We start from the raw sequence: 16,454 nt of genomic DNA, 5'->3' as shown, positions 1-16,454 counted from the left end.
TCTCTATATCCTACCTCACAAAGAAATAATTTTAGCCGCTCTGGCCTTCTCTTGAATCATGGTACATTCTGACTTTAAGAAAAAAAGTGGCCATGTAGAAATTTAGATATATGAGAAATAAGGTTTGATTGTTTTCTGAAAAGGACTTGCCGGGTGCACCGTTAAGTAGTAAGTGCACGTAGCACAGTGGAGAAGTGGTGTGCACAATGCTTGGTTTCTGATATGTGGATGCTTCTGTTCCAAAGGAGGTTGTACAACTCAAAATGCTCGCTCAGAAGACTTAATTATCCCAGTGATGGCGTCTGACAAAAGTACAATAAAAGTGTTACAGCTCCTTTCTGTCACAGTACAATTTTTAAAAAGACAAGATTGAGTGAGGTAAATAAAGGATACGCTCACTATATCAAGGAGCCCCGCACTGCACTGACCACGCTGACGTCCATCTGCAAGCACGGTGTTTGTGAGCGGCAGTCAGAGCTTCATACCGTGGGTTGCACAGGTCAAGTGAGCTCTGTCTTCAACAGCTCATCATCTGACAACGGCAAAGGCTAACATACAAGTGAGTCCAGCAGGTGTTGATAAGAGGATTCAGAGCCACATTCAGCATCCCCCGGGGCAGGTGGCCCTCCAGGAGGTCGAGAGGTCCTCAGGTATCACGATTGCTCTGTGGAAGAGCGCGGGTTTGCTCTCAAGGCCATGGACAGCCATTGAGGGCTTTCCAACTAGGATGGCCTCCGTCAGATCTCTGCTTTAAGATGTCCATTTCAATAGCATTGAGATCATTGATTTGAGCAGAAAAATCTGCAGGCCTGAGGAAAGGAGAGAGATGGGTAGCTGATGAAAAGCTCAAGAGAGACAGGGAGGAGGTGTTGATATCCTATTGAAGCCTGGGACCTTCATATATACTGCTATTTTGTTGTTGTTCTGGAGTTTGAACCCAGAGGTTCAAGCTAAGCCCAGCCCTTTTTTATTTTTATTCTGAATCATAGTTTCATTAAGTTGCTGAGGCTGATCTCAAATCCGAGATCCTCCTGTCTCAGCTTCCTAGCCTTTACCAACATACTCAGCGTATGCATCATTTAGTGACTGCACTGGCTATCTGAGGTAGACCTGTTCACATCATCCACAGTGCCTGGTGTAGATGCACGGCCTGTTATTAAAATTTAGGGAGAAAGAGGTCACTAAAGGTATTACAAACACTAAGGTTTCCCCTCTTCTTCCTCAGTCTTTCCCTCATCTCTAACTAAAAATTTTAAATCACTACCATGAACTCTTCTATGGATCTTTATATCATGCAGTTCTGGATTGAAATCCAAACACACGAGCATTTCACTTCCTCTCAGAATCACTAAGATTGTAGGCTTCATCTTCCCCAGCCCAGACATGCATCTCTATTTCTTTCTTACCAGAACAAGGGAAACCCGGCTCAAATCCACCTCGACTGTTTTTCTTTCCATTCTCATTAGGCGCAGATGCTACCCAGCATCCTTGAGGATGAGTGGGAAAACTCTAGATGGAACTGGAACCGTGGGAGCCATAATGCTCCTCTCTGTCTAGATCACCATTTTGAGCTTCAGTGGTCGGCTGACCTGGGGGAGAAGCACAAGTAAAGAGAGATGTGAGAGAGAGCCTCCATGGTTCGTGTTTCTTAGAAGATCACGCCTTCTTTTTTATATGTGTTCATTCATACATTAGGATCCTACAGCATGGTGAGGCTCTGTGTGACATCAACATATATCCATGCACACAGCTCATGCGTGTCCTTTCACATCCCCCCTCTAGCTTATGCTTGCAAATCTGGTAGTAATATTTTATATATCGCCAGAGCAGTATTTGAACCCTTTCCTCCCTTAACCCTCCTTCTTCCCTTCCCTACCTCCCTTTTTCAATCTCCTTCCACTTTTCTTCTGTCTGTCCACATTTATCTAAATCCCTTCTGTTTCCAATTTTCTCTTTAACTTCCACATCTGCAAAAGAAAAAAGAAAAGAGAATCCTTGACTTCCTGAGACTGGCTCATCTCACTTAGCATAATATTCTGGTTCCATCCATCTCTGCAAAATGACACAATTTTGTTCTTTTTTAGGGCTGAGGAGAATTCCTTTGTGTGTCCTGCCACACTTTTTTTTTTTTTTATTATTATCTTGCCTTCGATGTTCAAAGCAAGCTCGGGCTCAAAGGAAGCACAGTCTTTGGGAGCTTCCAGCAGCCAGGCTTATTCCACCATCAACGCCACACACTTACCTTCTATGCACTTAAAGTCTTTCTCAATTCCCACGCACCCGATGGCCCCAGCAGGGCATTACAGATGCTGTGTGTGACCCGGGAAGAAAAACAGGGGGCCTGGGTATACTCTGCACAGCCTCATTACTCCAGGACTTGGTTCACAGCTCTGTCAGATGTCATTTGCAAAATACAAGCTCAGAGACAGAATTATTAAGAGTTTTAAGAGGGTGACAGTGAAGTGCTAAACCCAGCAGGGGCGCTCTGGGTGAAGTACCCTATGCAATGAGCAGATCTCAAGCCAGGGAGCTGGTCTGATAATGGCATCTCAGTAGGTGCACGGAGACCTGGGCTAGAGGAGTTGTGCCTTCCTCCAGCTTTATCTCAGGCAGTGGAGAACCTGCGGTGGTATTTAAAAAAAAATTCAGTGCCACTTTTTGAAGATCAACAAGGCAGACTTTTTCTGGAGGGGGGGTTTCTATGATGAGATCTGATAGTACTAGGACGGTGCTCAAATACAAAAAGGAACAGTGGGGATTTGGGGCCAAGGAGCGTGGTAGGGTTCGATACTTAAAAATCACCAGGAAGAAATACTAGAGACACTTTTTATTTATTTATTTAGAATTCTATCTACACTGACCCAGTGAGACTTTTCCTGAAGGCAACTAAAGAGATAAGACATCACCTGGGAGGAGAATTGGAGGCAGGTGGAGAGTGAGGAGTTTGTCCAGCACCAAGGTGGGGCTTGCTGGTTAAACTGGGAAAGCATGATCTTTGCTGAAACTGTATTCTATGAGGAAGGGCATGGAAGACACAGGGAAAACTCACTAGAGTCCAACCCAGGTTTGGTCCAGGAGAGAATCCCGGTCAACGGGAGGACTGACTTTCAGGGGAAGAGCTCTTCACACCACCAGGCAAGAGGGAAGGAAAACTCCAAGCAAGGGACCGGGGAAAGTAGGCTTCAAGGGACATTTGCAATGGACAGTGAATAAATGGATCTGAAGAATCTCAACCATGATTCCTGGGAAGAGGTGCTTCAAATATCTGAAAAGACAGTCGTGCGTATTTCAATGCCTGGCATCCTAAATGATCCTGTGTGTTTGACTGGCAGTTATGTAATGAAACCTCATATTCCAATCCTTTTTCTTTCCAAAAGGAGAATGTGAGGGTGCCCATAGCTACTGTGTAGCTGAGGCTGATCTGCTTTTGTGCCTCGCAATATCAGACGGTAAATGTGGGAAAGAGTGTAATTTTTTAATGTGTGGTGTTTTTTCACCATAATAAATATGGAAAGCAACTGACAAAAGCAATCAGTCAAGGGAACAGGTTTCCAGGAGCTGAGATAGTGGGCTAAGGGACATGCAAGCAGATGGGCTTTGAGGTCTCTCTCCTGCAAATTACCAGGAAGAGCAACAGCGGACCCGCCAGGCAACAGCCTAACTTTAATGAATATGCTTGCAGACAGCCAGTGAATTATACTGCGAGGTCACTGGGACTCACATAGCATGCATTAGGAATTGGTACTTTGCTCCAGTACTGGGAGCCAAAATATCATTTTATATTTTCCCTGAAAACATATGGCGGTGGGAAGGAATATTGAGAGTCTGATGAGCAGGGAGACTGAGACTCACTGGGCGAGTTTTCCTTCAACGGCAGTATAGTTCCTCGCATCTGATTGGCAGTGCACAGTGTGATTGGTCTATTATGCTGCAGGGATGACTCCTTTATTCACAGGACAAAGCAGAAATGAGCCAGGTCAGGGTCATCTGAGCTCTGGCTGATAAGACTGAAGAACAAAAGTGTAATCACAAATCAGCTCCCCCTTTTTTTCTTCTTCCTTCCATCTGTTTCTCTTTCTCTCTCTCTTTTCCACTGGATCTGTCAGCTTTCTTGCAGCTATAATCTAAGGAGTGATGATGTAATTTAGAGGAAAAAGAGATATATTTGCTTACTGTTTCGGGCTCAGTCCATGTGAGGCCGGGGACCTCAGGTCTCAGGGCATGGCGGTGGGAGGTGGAGGAAGAGTACATGGGCTATGCTTCTCACATTATGGAGGCCTGATGCGAGAGAGAGAGAGACAGAGACAGAGAGACAAGAGAGGCAGAGAGATAGAGAGAGAGGGCAAGAACAGGGGAGGGGAGACATTTACATTCTCCAAGGCTGCACTCTTAGGGACCCTGCCAACCACCCACTACCAAGTGCCACTGAGGTAAACTCACTGCAATGGATTTATACACTTCTAGGATTACAACCCTCATGACTCAATTAGATCAAACCTGAATATTAATAACTGAGCTTTTTAGGGTATATTTTATATCTAACTATAATATCCACCAATCTTGACTTCATTCTAATTTATTTATTTATTTACTTATTTGATACTGGGGGTGGAACCCAGGGGCTTTCTACCTCTGAGATACACTCCCAGACCTATTTTATATTTTATTTGGAAACAGGGTTTCACTAAGTTGCTGAGAGCCTCACTAAATAGGTGCAGCTGGCTTCGAACCTGCACGATACCCCTGTCTCGGCCTCCCAAGCGCGGGGATTATAAGCATGCACCACCATGCCCGGCTCTAATTTAATTATTACATGGGAAAAAAATGAGTAGCATCTTATATAAAGAAAAAAATCAATTATAGGTAAAGAAAATGAGGCATTGCCAAACTATTCCCCATTTTTTGCCTTTTAATTTGTAAATAATTATAGATTTATGTGAAGATGCAAAATCAACTCTACAGAGAGATCACTGCTAACCTCATCCCATTCTCCCCAGTGGTAACATCTGATATAAGCAATATGATGTCACAACCAGGTAATCCACAAATTTTTTTCAATTTGACAGGTACTTGTATGAGTGTATGTGTGGTTCGATGTCAATTTGTCACCTGATGGATTGTGTCCCCGCCGCTATAGTCCACACTCAGGACCATCCCATCCTCATCGGGCACCTTCTGCATTCAGCATCTCTAAGCCCTGGCAACCTCCAGCTGTTCTCCAGCTCTCAAAGATTATTTATCTTCTTTGCTCAGTATACGTCCTTAGAGATCCATTGCCTTTTGCACGTGTCAGCCACCCTTCCTTTTTCTTGCTAAGTAGGCTTTTTTGGAGTAGATGCATGCGTTTTCTAAACCCCTCACTTGTTGAAGGATGTTTGGTTATTTTACTCCTTTGGCCATAGCAAATAGACCTGTTATGAATAGTTGTTCATCTCTTAAACGTTAAACTTTCTAACTGAAACCTTGGGTAGTTCCAGATGACTCAGGTGGTCAAAAGACCACAACTGCTCTTCAGGAAGCAAAGATCTCTAGCACCACAAGAGTCCTCATACGTGAATATTACATGGTTTCTGCGCTGTAAAGGCACTAAAGTTAATATTTCACAAATCACATGTGGGTGTTCAAAAAGCAAAACAAAAGATCATTTTTCTTCTTTATGCATATATTTCCATTAAATAATATGAGAAAGGTTGGCTTCACTTATATTGATGAACTCATTTATATTCTAGCTAAATTCAATGCCCAGAGTTTAACAAATCTGTAATAGACAATACAGGAAGGAAGGAAAAACAGAAGAGCTGTGTGATCGATGCTTTTGGACAAACAAAAGAGGAGGCACACACACACACACACACTCACTCACACACACTCATGCTATTTCACACACTTACACACCACCACAAGAAACCAGAGAAATGTAAGTTTTACCATTCCTTTTACACAGAGAGCTCCCTAAAGTTAGAGAGAGTTTAACTAAGATGATCTAACTGACTAACTTTTCTAACAAGAAGACTTTGTGCCAAAGATGAAATGGACTAACACCTGGGACATCTGAGACTCTTTTTTTTTTTTGGTGGTGGTACTGGGGTTCCTGGAAGCCCTTCTACCTCTGGGCTACACTCCCAGACCTATTTTTGTATTTTTATGTGTAAACAGGGTCTCTTAAGCCAGTGCGGCTGGCTCCAAACCAGCGCGATCCTCCTGTCTCCGCCTCCCAAGCGCGGGGATTACAAGTGTGCGCCACCACGCCCGGCGATCTGAGACTCTTGATATAGGTACCACCTCTGTTGGCAAACCCGCCATCTATTCTTCTCCTACCAAACAATCAGTTATAAATGGTCTAACTGCAAAACGTAGTGAGGTCTCCGTTCACTCCCAGGGTCTGGAATGAAGTGTTCAGTTTAATCAACATCAAACTGTAAATAATAGTGAACACCAAAATAGAATTGCCAGTGTAACAATGTATAATTCAGTAGTATTAGTACATAAACAACACAGAAGATTCAATTTCATGGTTTGGAAAGCACTTCAAAATATTGCAAAATCTACCAGTCAGTTGATGAACAGTAGTACCCCTAAGCATCTAGAATTACAATTACCATGTTCCAATTTATGGAATACCCACAAGCAAAGATACCATGGTATTTAATTTTCTACGGTTGGAAATGCTGCTTCAACTACAGTAAATTTCTTTTATATAAGTATAATCAATTAAGAAATTATTTCCAACTCATGCATGAGAAGATTCCCAGGAAACTGCAGAAGTGGGCATAACATGAGAATTTTCTACTATATAGTAAACCATTTGTTGCCACTTCTAGTCCTGGATTTTTACATAGTGTGTCTTTTGTAATATAACCACAATCAACTCCAAAACTATAAAACACATTTGAGGATGAGAGACGTAAATGCATTTCTTTCTCATGCTGAGAGCTTGGCTTTTGGGCAGATTGCACATTTAGAATGATTGAGCCTCCGGCTAATTCTTTGTGGTTGTTAGGAACTCGAGTATTTATTTGGAAGAAATTAAAACAAAGCAGAATACATGCTCTTTCTCCATTGTCTGGCTCTAGCTGGCCAGCTCTCCAATGTGGCAGTGTTGTGGTGGCCTGTGATAAACAGGAGGGCCGTGTGAATCCAGGCGGTGACATGGGAGCTGCTACTGCTCTGATCTGTCAGTTGCCTGGATAGTTTGTCAGTCACCAACGCCAACAAAATTAGCTTAGAAATATGGATTTCCTCTGCTTTGAACTAAAAAGAAATTAATAATAGCAATTTGAGCCTGATTTATTTGCTCCCGCGGTTTTGAGAATTGCCAATGGTCTTTATGGTTTTCACGACTGAATGAAAGATAGCAATTGCCAGTAGACGCGTCCTATGTAGCGCTGATTGGAGAACTTACGGTTTAAAGCAAAACATCTTTCTTTGTAAATCACGGACCGCCTTTTCTCTTCCCCATTTTAGTGTGGGAAAAGAAGATAGATGATATAAATTCTGCCGAGCCTGTGACATATTTGTGTGATGATATTTATTGGTCCCCGAGCGTAGACAAGTTGAATTCCATGTAAAAGGCCTACTGTACTTCTCTCAGATCTACAAATTGGCTTTTCTTTCTCAGGCCTCTGTTCTTCTACATGTGATAATGAGGGCTTATATATTTTTTCTTTTTGATAATGATTCTTTTGTTTCTGGCACTACTTGCAATTTCCTAAGATCCCCAAGAGGTAAATGCTAGTAAAATTCTTATTTTACCAATAAGGGAACTGATGCTTTATGACAGTATGTGATTTGTTGATGCTTTCATAGTCCCCGTGTACAAAAATGCCTTATATGTTCCCCCAGTTCTCTACACTTATCTTCTGATGTCAAGTTAATGTTAGTCAGCTTTCCATTTCTATAATGAAACACCTGAGATTATTAGTTTAAGAAGATAAAAAGGTTACTTGGAGTCACAGTTTTGGAAGTACCAGTCCATGATGCCTTGGCCTCTTTTGGGGGCTGTGGAGAGAGAGCACATCATGGCTTGTGCATGTGATGGAACAAAACTTTTCACCTCATGAGCCAGAAAGCAAAGGAGGAAGACACAGTCTCTGTTGGGGTACCACTGACAGTGACCAAAAAACTTCCCAATCTTCCAAAGGTTTCACTACCTTCCAATAGGACCACTCCTGGGATCAAGCCTGTGGCACGTGGTCCTCTAGAATACATTCAACATTTGGACTCTAGCAAGACTCAAGGAGAGCTGGCAGTGTCTATCTTCCATACCCCCAGAGCCACAGTGAGCATCACCAAGCATATGTAGCAATCCTGTTGCACCATTTTCTCTGGGACCAGTGGAGCTACCAGCCTAGTGCAGAAGCCTCATATGAAATACACCATGCCTGGGTATTTTCCTAATATCCACAGTACCTATTTTCTGATGTCTTTCCCCATTTTGACCCTCTGGCAAAGGCTTGTGGTGTACTACAAAGTGTGCAATAAAGTAGAGTAAGCCACCATTGGTCAACTTATATAACTATTGCCATAGATATTGCTAATGTATAATGACTGATTATAATCATGATCAGTCATAATTCATGAGCCATTTTAAGTATTTCTATACCACCTCAATATGTAGCAGGCCCCTGATCACCCAACACCGTCCCCTGAACTAAGACTCCTACTTAGTGGTCTCAGGGCCGGTATTAGAGGCTTCAAGTAGCTTGTCTAGTGTTTTCTGGATTCAAAGGATCAGAGTGGAACCTCATTCTCAGGGGTTCTGGCTTCAGAGCCCATACTCTGCACCGCACATACATGGGCTCCTAGTTGACAAGCTTTGTGCTTCTACAACTGTCCATGAGAACCCCTGTAAAAATGCTTTTAATAGCCACAACATTAAAGTTTGATGGAAATAGCTAAATCAAAAAAGGAGACAGCCAGATGTGGTAGCACACAACTGTAATCCCAGCACTTGGAAGGAGGACCCAGTACTTAGGGGATCATAGGTTTGATCAGCAAAATAGCAAGACTCTCAGCTTCTCTTGGCAACCTAGTTAGACCCTGTTTCAAAATAAAGGGCTTGGGGTGTAGCTCAGAGATAGAATGCCCCTGAGTTCAATCCTTAGTAACGCACACACACACACAGAGAAAATAAGTAAGTAAATAGATAAAATAAGAATATAGGTGATCTAAGAAAAAAACAGATATTCTATTTGTATGGTGGAGATATTACAATGTACATCTGGGAATATTTCCCAGACAGTTACAGAGGCCATAGGCTCTAGGCTAAAGGGAAGTAAGTTCCACAGAAAGTCCTAGAAAAAACAGGGTTATTCTCCAACCCAGACCAGTAAATGCCCGATCCAGTGTGCTTGTAAAAGGACAGCAGTGGCCTTAGCCCAAGCACCATGGGGACCACTTCTGGTCATATTTACAACACACTTTACATTTCCACAGGGTCTGTGACTTTTGACGGAGGTCATTTTATTCCTCAAGTATTGCCCTTTCCTGTGAGATATGCATGCAAAACTACCCACCAAACATTATTTTCTATCAGGAGACAAGGTTAAGTCATATGGACATCATCAGTATAAGGATCTTTCTTCCTGTAGGCGAGAATCAAATTATTTTAGTCTGGAAGCAATTTATTTTACAATGGTTTCACCGGCTTATGTTTTAGGTACATTGCTTAACTTGAAAGAAAACTACCAAAAACTCATAGTTCTGTAGCTTGCTTTCATTTTGAAAGATATTAGGAGCAATAATGTTCCACATGATATCGTGTGGCAATAGATGCTCTGGGCATCACAATGTTGAAAAAGAAAATAAAATGTATTTGAGAAGTTCATAAGAGACAGAGTGTCAGGAGTAATGGTTGGCTTTGTGTCTTTTCCTGACATTAAGGAAACCCTTTGAACTATGTGTGTGTGTGTGTGTGTGTGTGTGTGTGTGTGTGTGTGCACTTTTCATATATATATATGTATATATAAACATATATAGCTTCCATCTATAAATATATAACATATTTATATTATAAACATATATTACAAATACGTTATAAACATATTAAATATGTATATATATGTATATATTTAGAAACCATCTGGCGGTGAGTAAGGAGACTCTCACGCTAAAAACAGCGAGGGTGAACATCTCTTAAAGGTTATTCTTTGATCCAAACACGTTTCTCCAGCCCCATTCCACGCCCTCAGGACTTGAAAGGTCTTGGTTGCTTATTTGAAATGTTCAAACATCCTCAAACTTGAAACATGATAAAGTAATTCTGTCATTTTTCTCACATGTGAAATGGAGGGAAAAAAGGAACTGCATCTATATAATCATTCTATTTCTCCATTATTTGTATGTATCTTTTCAGAATTTTTTACATCATTTGCATTTCAACAGAGAGGTGATTCTAATCATGGCAAGCATATTATGTAGAATGGATTACAAGAATTCATCTGAGAGTGTAACTAAATGCATTTCTAAAAATAAGAACCATGGCTTTCCCCCTAAATACAAAATATATTTAAAAATAAATGTTAACATGTTGCCCTAATAACATGAGGTCATTTTGTCAGTTTTCATAAAAAAGACATTGAAATCAGAGTGAAATACCCTCTTTCCCATCCCTCATTCTCATTTCTCCCCTATCCCAACTAAGCCACCGCCATGATGAATTTGGTGTCTTTATTTATTTATCTTGGTTTTAGGGATTGAATCTAGGGACATTCTGCCTCAGTTACACTCCCAGCCCTGTTTTACTTTTGATTGTGATACAGGATCTTTACTGAGGGTCTCACTAAGGTTTTAAGTTTGGCCTCAAATCCGCAACCCTCCTGTTTCAGCCTTCCAAGTACTGTGTACCACCATATCCAACTTGAGTTTGGAATCTTTTTAATCATATATGTAGTGATTTTCTTTCTCTCCTCTCGTCTCCTCTTCTCTCTTCTCCTCTCCTCTCCTATCCTCCCCCTCTCTCTCTTTCTCTCTCTTTCTCTCTCTCTCTCTCTCTCACACATGTGTATCTGTGTGTGTGTGTGTGTGTGTCTGTGTGTGTGTATGTGTCTGTGTTTTGCTGAGGATTGAACCACCCAGGGCTATTTTCTCTCTAAGTTACACCCCATTCCTATATTGTTTTTTATTTTGAAACAGGGTTACCCTAAATTTCTTGAGGCCTTGCCAAGTTTCTGAGGCTGGCTTTGAACCTGTGATCCTCCTTTCTCAGCCTTCCAGGTACTGGGAATACAAGTGTGTGCCACTGTTTATCTCTCTTCTTGTTTTTTTATTTATTTATTTTTTATTGGAGAATTGTCAAATATCTTGATTGGAATACAAGATGGTAGAGGCATACATGCACACATCACTCATATATCTCTATCTTATTAATTTGAAGGAGTTTTGTATATGTTGTGAAAAATAATCTCTTGTTGAATATATGTGTTACAAATATGTTCTCTCAGAATCTGGCTTGGTTTATCGTGTTATTTTTTGTCACATAGAGATTTAATTTGGGTGCACTCCCATGGTTGACAAACATTCAGGACGGGGACTCTAGAATCTGAAGCGCACAGAGTCCTCATTCAGCTGCCAGCCTGCTGTGATACGCCCAGGGACCCCCTTAGCATACCTGACCTTAGCATTCCTTTTCTGTAACATGGGAAACACCACTTCTCTCAAAAGTGTTGTCATGGTGGGCTGGAGGTGAAGCTCAGCAGTAGAGCACGTACATGGTATACACAAGGTGCTAGGTTCAGTCCCTGAAAGTAGGAAGAACAAAACAAAACTTTTTCATGAAGATTAAGTGTAAATTGGCTAGAATATTGCCTGATACAAAGTGAGAGCTCTCTAAGTGTTATCTCTTAGGGTCAGTGCTAGCAAGTATTGTTCGTAAAATTTCTCTTTAGCATCTCTGATGTCTGTATATGTTTAAAGGTTAAATACTAATTGCGTAGGCATTGTTATAAATATATGTATTTCTCAAAGTCATTGGGTACTGAAACTTAAACATAGGTATGTTTAAGTACCTATGAACTGATGTAAATTACATTTACATATTTTTCCATTTTGGTACTATGGATTGAACCCAGGGTTATTCTACCTTTAAGCTACCCTCACAGCTTTATTGTATTATTGTGTTTTTTTTTTTTCAGATAGGGGCTTTCTAAGTTGCTCAGGGTCTCACTATGTTACCAAGACCATCCCCGGAACCTGTGATCATCTGCCTCATGCCTGTTGTCCCAGAAGGATACCCTTTGGAATGTCCTTTGGGATAACCCTGCTGGAGTAACAGCTATGTGCCCCTACCTCAGCTAGCTATATCTATACTTTTCTTAAATTTAATTCTTTATAGGTGATTTTCATTTCATGAAATAGCATTTCTCCAATGAAAGAACACTTTATTTCCTGAAATTGAACATTCAAATGACTTATAACGGTTTCAAAAAATGGCTTTTCCATTAAGTTAAATTAAATTATATAATTGAGGGAATTTTACCATCGATAATTCCTAACACCTGATATCAGGGTGTCTGACACACAGTCATGATCCGAGTTTGTTAAACGAATTAAGTAGTTTGTTTGCATTTTTAAATGCAAACACCTTACAGCAATTCTTAAGAGAAGGAATCAAGTGTGTAAAATATGCAATTGCATAGAATACCCTAGCAGAGAGAATAAAGTGCCCACTTAGAGGAAATAAAAACCCAGCCGGCCTCCTCTTGGGACTCCTGTTCTCTGTGATCAGTCATACTTTCAATGCATTTAAACTGCATAAAAGGAAGCGGGGAGACCGTCACAGTGATTAATGCTTTCTGTCTGGCCAAAAGGAAGAGGCCTCTGCTTAGCAAGGATAGTTTTATACTCATGGCCAGTGGGGATCTTTTTCCAATTGTAATAAAAAAATGGTTCTTCTTATTCCCATTGCCTCATAAAATTGGAACACTTTTGAAACAGATGAACAGAAAAATAAATATTATGTAATAGCGCGCTATGGAGCCCTGCACATAAAATCATCCATTATTATACAGAAGCAGACAGATGCCAAGAGATGAACAAAGGCAGCACCTTGGCTGTGCTGGGGTCCCCAGGACATGGCTATTCGGCTCCATGTGGAAATGCCTTGGGACCAAAATACATCTCTCTATTGGTCAGTGTGGTATTTATTCTGCAGTTTCAAACAATCCTCCAGCTTCAGGATTTTAACAGTGACTGTGTGTCTCTTGCTGTGCCCTCTGCTCAAGTCTTCATTGCACATGATTGCTCAGGACCCGTCCATCACAGGGCTTACGAGTAGAGCATTAGGACTGGACGTGCTGGTGCATGCCTGTAATCCCAGTACATGGAAGGCTGCGACAGGAGGTTTGCCAGTTGGAGACCAGCCTCAACACCTTAGTGAGACCCTGTTTCAAAACAAAATGTGAAAAGGGATGGGAGTGTGGCTTGGAGGTAGAATGCCCCCAAGTTCAATCCTCAGTGCCAAAAAAAGACAACAGTGTGAAAACCCGATGCCCACCCTTCTGTGCGTGGGCAGGAAGGGGCACCTGTCACTTTCTCTCACAGGCCTTCCCCTAGGTCCGTCTTCACACAGGGGGTGTCAGTGTGGCCCTCAGTGTGACTGGGAGGAAGGGAGAGCTGGACTTGGCTGAGCATAGGAATGGCTTCCAGCGCCTCACTCATCCCCTCCACTTTACGTGGGTGGTAATTGAAGTAAGTTTCCCTGTATCACAAGGGATTGTGGGAGAGGAGTCTGGTTTGGAAGTTGGACAAATTAACTGGAGTGCCTGGTGATCTCTTTATTAGCTGTGTAATCAAGTTACTTAACATCACTAAACTCCATCTACGGGACAGAGGTTTGTGCTAGTTGTGAAATTGCTGGGCTCTGGTAAATGGTGGGATTGATAGACACATGGTGGTATACAGATAGTAGCAAACCTTGGAGGGTAGAACATGAGAATGTTTTACTGTATTAAAACAAATATTTAATATATCAGTTTCCTGAGACTGCTATAGCAAATTACAAGTGGGGGATTAAAATGATAGAAATTTATTCTCTCAAAGTGGTAGAGATGAAAAGGCTAAAATCAAGGTACTGGCAGGCTCCACCAGGCTTGAGGAGTGGCCCCTCCCATCCCTCTTCGAGACTCCAGCAGCTTCCATGATCTTTATCTTGTGGCTGAATCCCTCTTTCTATTTTCCATGAATGTGTCCTATCCCTTATGAGGACATTTGTCATCAGATTTAGGGCCCTCCTATACGATCCAGGATGATCTCATCGGAAGTTCATTAACTTATATCTTCAAAAGCTCTTTTTCAAGTGAGTCACAGACTTCAGGGTTTCCATGCAAACTCATCTTTGGGAGCAAAAGACCACCATGTAGCACAGTATACTATGAAAAGATTCTCTACCTCTCTATGAACCCAGGACCTGTACACACCCAGCATACTATTATGCCACCTTGTGAGTTTGTTGAACTTTAAAATATAGAGAATGCAGTTGTGATAAAGCTCTGAATTCATGGTGGATCATTACTAAAGAAAAGTGTTCGTCAAAGTTAGCACTAATCAGGACCATCATGGAAGCCTGATACTCAGCCCCACCTGTAGATTCTCTGATCTGGTGGTTTTCCTATGAAGACCTAATGTGCGTGTATTTAAGGAAGGCTGCACATAATTTGGGTGCAGGTAAACATCTGGAATTACTAAGAATGAGTGTTCCTGGTTCTAGTACAACTTCTGCAAATGACCAATGGGACCATATTTAAACACTAGTATGATATTCATGGTCTTGAAAAAGTGTTTAGCAGCCTCTTTAGAGGATTACAATTGATAGGATGACCATGGATCAGATGTATTGTAAGGATTCTTGAATTTTAAGATGGTACTGCCTTGTATTAAACACCAAATATGAAGAGAGCCTATCTTGAAATGTTTAAAATATTGATTTTAAGATGGCATTCTACTGTAAGGGTTAAACTTTGAAATTAAATGTTACTTCTACATCGTATTATATATTTTTGATGCAAGAAAGAGCAGAGTAGGACTGATTTTGTAAAGTTATCATTTCATGTACCGATCCCGTGTATATCTTTTACCATTGTACATCTATTTTGCAGGTGTCTATTATGGGTTGTTGCAGGAGCCAGAAACTCTATAAGTGTCATGTGTTTTTTAGGGGTTATCCTTATATCCGTTTACATTAATCATGGCTTTTCTGAACACTGATTTATACCAGGATTCTCCTTTTCTCCTATAAATGTATTCAGAATCCACCTGTAAGGTGCAGAATGAAGGTCTAAAATGAATTTGCTGTTAAGAAACTGATGAGCTATTCACAGAATCTGCTTGATCAGAGGCAGAGAGCTGGTGGAAATAGGGTAGGAAATCAATCGTTCTCAAAAATGATATCTGCCAGTAATTGACATCTAGATTTCCCACCAGTTACTGATATGCAGGAAGCGTCTGCATACACATGATAGTCATTCACATTTAGAAACTTTAAATTTCTCTATTTTGTATTTAATTAAATAAGTCCCTGAAATCGGTGTTGTCTACACAGATCCACTTGGTACAGTGTCACCGGTGTATCACATATAGGAGCAACTCTTTCCACCTGGCTAAGTGAGAAATGCAGAAATGGATATTCAGTTGGTGGCAAAGTATTATGTTTAAATTACATAATTTTAAACCACAACAATCAACTGGAAGTAAATGTTCATAAAAAATATTAAAGTGAGGCAAAGATGTATTTTATCTTCTTTGTAATAGAAAAGGACACACACCCAGGCATAGTGATAAACACCTACATTCCCAGTACTTGGAAGGCTGAGACAGGAGGACCACAGGTTTGATGACAGCAACATAGTGAAACTCTCAGCAACAGAGTAAAACCTGTTATAAAAAGTGGGGGCTGGGACTATAGCTTGAATGTCCCTGAATTCAATCCCCAGTAAAAGAAAAGAGAGGTGATAGTTGTGTTTTCTTTAGTCTACTTTACAGTCTATATGACACAATTATGACTTGTATTTTAAAACTGCTTAAATTGCTATTGTAAAGAACAAGTTGAATGGATTGGGATTTGTTTTTAAAAAAAAAAAGAGAGAGAGAGAGCTGTCCTTCTGAAAATTACTGAACAATGTCCATTTATAACATACTAGTACCTGTGAATCAAAAGGGATGAATGGCAATTGCATATAAAATTATATGAAAGATCCCTTTTCCCAGTGAAGGAGGAAAGGGAATGCCATGGATCCACCATTAGTGCTCCACTGTGCCCCTGTGTGCTAAATTCTGGAGTCCTTTCGTCTCTAATCAGTGCATGATGCCTCTTTGTTCTCTTTGTTCTCTACAGTTCAGCAGAAGAGCAGTTTCATTGGCAGGCACAAGGTAAGCACAGCCTCTTGGATACTTCTGTGCCTATTTCCACTGATTATGTTTCTTTGGAACTTAAAGAAAAGACATATAAAAGTAAATGGGGA

General features: G+C 41.0%; 1 protein-coding gene across 4 annotated transcripts in view; it reads left to right on the top strand.

Moving 5' to 3' along the window:
• The window catches only part of CTNND2 (catenin delta 2), a gene marked incomplete at both ends in the record, with an annotated part of 995,918 nt that overhangs the window by 511,795 nt on the left and 467,669 nt on the right, over nt 1-16,454 (top strand). For 2 of the 4 annotated variants that reach the window (XM_080715500.1, XM_080715499.1), the window contains one exon: nt 16,328-16,362. In XM_080715500.1, coding sequence (XP_080571626.1) covers nt 16,328-16,362 — 35 coding nt within the window. Of the gene's footprint in view, nt 1-16,327; nt 16,363-16,454 lie in introns of those variants that run through there. The other 2 variants (XM_080715502.1, XM_080715501.1) reach the window with 1 other exon arrangement.

The sequence above is a fragment of the Muscardinus avellanarius genome, assembly GCF_963383645.1.
Source record: "Muscardinus avellanarius genome assembly, chromosome: 1".
Lineage (NCBI taxonomy): Eukaryota > Metazoa > Chordata > Mammalia > Rodentia > Gliridae > Muscardinus > Muscardinus avellanarius.
This window is presented reverse-complemented; position numbering and strand designations above follow the sequence as displayed.